Here is a 4,505-nt window from a genome sequence, read left to right as displayed (position 1 = left end):
TAGATAGATAGATAGATAGATAGATAGATAGATAGATAGATAGATCACTTTAAGTGGTCTTAATGATTTGCCTTTTATTTTGCAAATTTACTTGCATGTCTCTTTAGCTCAGTTCAACTCTGCCTTTGAATGGCCTGTGTAATAGCCACCACAGAGTCACTAATACTTCTCTTTGTTACTTCAACAGGGACCCTAAACACATTTGTTAAGTCATTTGCCTCTGAATGTCATGTAAAGGAGCTCCTGGAGAAAAGTTTGACACAGCGGTTTCCCCCTGCGAGTCACGCTGAGGGCCCACACAGCCTGGTCCTGCCTTTATAACCATGGAGGCCTTATGGCAAAGCGAGCGCGCTGGACAACTGACCCCCCCACCGGCCATTTATTCGCTTTATTACAAAGGTTAATTGTTCTTCAACGAGAAACCGAGGAATTAAATCATCTAGCGGGACTTGATTTGACGTTTTAGAGCTTAATATGAAAACTTTTTTTTTCTTTTAAAGACCATATATATATATATATATATATATATATATATATATATATATATATATATATATATATATATATATATATAATGAAATAAATTGTACAATTTATGTAACTTTCTAATCGTCCTTGTTTACTTTAGATTGAGGAATCCAGGGAGACATCCCTTGGCAGAAGATGGGAGAGAAAAACCTGCAAGAAGGGTTCGATGAGAAACGTGCCAATTGAAAACAGGCACAGGAAAAACTCCTGTGGAGGTGTGATCTCACCCACATTAAAACATAAACGCGCGCAACAAATGGCCAGCTTCTGCGTAATCATGCCACGAAATAAGCAGCCATAAATAGAAAGGGGGAAATCACAGAAAGGGGAAATCCTGAGTTACGACTTAAGAGTCGTTTCTCTTTTGCGTAGATATAAAAAAAATGCAAAATTTAAGTTTTCATAGCTTATTTACAAGCGAAAGCGGACGGAATACGCACACACTGGGAGATAAGTTTTTTAATCTGAAATATAACCATACGTGCGTAAAGAGACATTTAAAGCATAACTTAAGCATCCATGGCTTTGATGTGAAACGGGTGAATTAAGTGGAGCAGGAGCAAAGTGTCCTGAGTATAATTAAGTTCTGGTTATTACATTCTCTTTTCACCTTTCTACTCCTTCCATCACATGTAATTTACACCGAATGGTAAGTAAACCGCCTCTGCAACCACAGCGGACTGTCATCGAAGCAATTTGTCTCCTCAGCTTTCCAGCAGCTGAAGGTTCAACAAGCCAAGGCCGCATGCATGCAGCAATGACCCACCGAGGAATACACTGACATTAATGGGCATCGCAACGAGCCATGTCGCACTTTAATCAGAGCAAAAGCGGCTTAAATTTATAATAATCTAATTGAAACGCAAAAAAAAAAAAAAAACCAGTAAGTTTAAAACAAAAAGCTAATTTATTTTCTTAATAAATGGCTTGATTTTTCACCAGAGAGTAAGATTAGATTGAAAAACAGAAAATAATAATAATAGGGAAAAAAAGCATTTATTTTATTAGCTTTTTTTTTTATAGGCAGTCACTTTTAACAGAGACTTCTGGATTGGATAATTGTATAATTAAAAATAAATATAACAGACTTCCTTTTTAATCTAATTTCCTTTAACGAATGATAGATTACTGAGAAGCAAAAGGGAAACAACATTTCATTAGAATGATTTTCTGAAGAAGCCGGAGGAGACCCGCCTCACTCCCTGCTCAGTCTGCCTGTTTCCCTCCACCTAACAGTGACCATGATGAGCCACAAACAGCTTCCAGCAGCGGGACCTAAATTATCATATTGTCTTTAAACTCTTAACAGCATCCTAAACCCGGTCAATTTATGATGTTTATTATGCAGGAAGTGGAATGCATGAAATTAAAGGAGCCCAGTGAGACGCACCGCGCACCAAACCAAGTTTATTCCTGTTATTCCCTCCATGCCTGCTGTATTCAACTTTCCTGCTCCCAAGGAATTCACTCATCCGTTCAGGCCATGTGTTTTAAGTCAGCGGTTCCCAACTGGGGTCCGGTGACCGGCAGGGGTCACTGAGAAGGAGCCAGGGGGTCGCAGGGAAAATAATCACCAACTTTCGGCTAAGGGGAAGTTTGATGATCCAATATAACCCATCTGAGTCAGTTTCTTTGTAGATCCGCTCATGGCAGGCTGCACACGAAATCAAATGACTTTTTTTCTCTTTCCCTTTTTTATTTATTTATTTATTTTTTAAATTGTGTCTGGTTATAGCAAATCAAGGGAATGTGTAGAACAAAAATCCTCAACATTTTCTTAAAACCATTCAATTCATTGTGTGAGAAGTTTTATTGGAACATTTTTTCTTCTTTTTTTTTTTTTTTTGGTCTTAATTTTCAAAACTGCGTCAGACTGTACGTCAATCCTGCTTCTGATTAAGTGACCCAAAATGTATATTTATTTGACTGAAAGTGCAGTTTTAAAAGGCACGCTTCAGAAAGCTGTGCGCTCAGACAGAAAAACATATATATATATATATATATATATATATATATATATATATATATATATATATATATATATATATATATATGTTAAGCGCTCACTGAACCAGTGGCCCACTGTCCCAGTTTCCTGCTGGCATCGGGAGCCAGTGGGCTCCAAACATTCACAGTTCAGGCTCCAGGCCCCTACTGACTGTCATCTCCACCATATTTCACATGCAGCATGAGGAAAAAGCACAGAAAAGGCTAAACAACAGAGGGACATAGGAGAAAAATACGCTCAAAGGAACGAAATCATGTATTTCCCATTGATTTTATGCACAAAAAAAGTCAGTGCATAAAATCAGATGGTCGCTCTACTGAAGCCAATTGCTGTAAATAACCTATTAATGGTGTTTTACGTAAAAACGAACAAATAAGATATCAGTTATTAGAAATAGTCATTCTGGGGCTCTGTTTTTTTTGTGTGTTTTTTTCATGTTAGAAAATTGGAAAACTTTTCAAATGAGTTGAAGAGGAAACACTTTTTTTTCTTCCTCCTTACTTTTCTTTCTCTTTTTAACACCACTTGGACTGATATGCAGTGAGGGTGTCAAAAGACCACACAAACAAGCCTAAAATACACGCAGGCGACCTGAAGGAAAAGTGTCGGTGGGGGGGCAGGCTTGTGGTGGAGAGGGCGCCGCCACTCCCCGATGAGACCTGCTGTGTGGAGCTCATTTTTCTTGAAGTGGCGAAAAAGGTCCCGCAAATTCACTGTTTGGTGTTAATGAATAGAGAATACGCATCTTTTTTTACATGAACGCATGAGATTTGCTTTGCGCATTGATAACTGTGTATGGAAACCTGCGCCTGTGCGTAAACTCCCAACACATCACATATATAGTCCAATTAAAATGTATGCTTTTGTTTTGATTCTCATTGAAACCAGGGGGGCGGAATGGGAATATGGACTAAAATAAGCTTTCGGGCTCTTGAAATCTGAGTGGAGAATAAAATGCGCTCAGGGGCGAGCCTGCGACGCACAGCAACACCAACAGTAGAGGGAAAAAATACAGATATTTTACCTTCAACGGCGTAGACCACAGACACCAAGAGGCTGCATAAAAGCAGAAAGTAATCCATTGTCACAAAGTGGTCAACTTGGACATGAAAACAGAGCCGCGGCTGAGAAGAGTGGCGCTGGAAAACAATCCCCGGTCCAAAGCTCCACGCACCCCTCGTCCCGTCCTAGTCACAGCTGCTGCGTCAGGGCTCCAGAATCAGTGGTATCCCCATTCAACAAAACGCACAGGGGTGAGAGTTCACGGGATTTATTTACCACCCTCCGAATTAATGTGTAAAAATTAAAGTCCTTCACGCCTTTTTGTTATTTTCACTGATCCTCAAAGCGCCGTATTAAACCAGAGAGGAGGCAGGCAGCGGGTGCGTCCCTTCCCTGCGCACTGAGCAAATGGGAGAGCAGGTAGTCCAGTCCTCGGTCACCATCCAGACAACATTCCCGTTTGGATTTTTGCTACAAAACAACCTGCCCTGGGATATTCCCCGATACTTTTGTCAGCAGTTCAGAGCAGATGAGTCAGAACCATGCCCAGTGGTCCCATTTCAGCATGTGCGCGCTCACGTGCGTCCGTGACCCAAAGGTATTCTTGTAAAGAAAACAGCCGCGCGGTTCACAGATATTTATTCCCTGAGCGAACCTCTCCACTCCTGGCTGCTCCGTTAAACCGTCTGTGTCTCTCGGATCGTGCACAGGAATGAAGCTCCAGAGAGGGGTGGAATAAGGAGTGAGAGGAGAGAGAGAGAGAGAGAGAGAGAGAGGAAGCAGACACCAAACGGGCACACAGGGAAGGAGGAGGGGTTCCAATGGAAGCAGCTGCGCTCAAAAAAATGCCCACCTATAAATTCATTTAGGTGACAAACATTTTGTTCTAAAAAAACACAAGAATGAATTTATTTGTTACACTGTCTGTCTCCTTCAGGTTATCTCTCACTGCACCATAGAAATCAAT

At 40.8% G+C, this 4,505-nt stretch overlaps 1 protein-coding gene across 7 annotated transcripts in view; it reads right to left on the bottom strand.

The window, feature by feature from the left end:
* LOC107100982 (ephrin type-B receptor 3-like) overlaps positions 1–4,261 on the bottom strand; it is a 63,905-nt gene extending 59,644 nt beyond the window's left edge. For 5 of the 7 annotated variants that reach the window (XM_015399701.1, XM_015399697.1, XM_015399698.1 and 2 more), the window contains exon 1: positions 3,561–4,261. In XM_015399701.1, the coding sequence (XP_015255187.1) occupies positions 3,561–3,618 (58 nt within the window). In that variant the 5' untranslated portion in view covers positions 3,619–4,261. The remainder of the gene's footprint in view (positions 1–3,560) is intronic. The other 2 variants (XM_015399704.1, XM_015399700.1) reach the window with 1 other exon arrangement.
* Between the last annotated feature and the right edge of the window lie 244 nt (positions 4,262–4,505).

The sequence above is a fragment of the Cyprinodon variegatus genome, unplaced genomic scaffold (assembly GCF_000732505.1).
Source record: "Cyprinodon variegatus isolate N-32 unplaced genomic scaffold, C_variegatus-1.0 Scaffold1040, whole genome shotgun sequence".
Lineage (NCBI taxonomy): Eukaryota > Metazoa > Chordata > Actinopteri > Cyprinodontiformes > Cyprinodontidae > Cyprinodon > Cyprinodon variegatus.
This window is presented reverse-complemented; position numbering and strand designations above follow the sequence as displayed.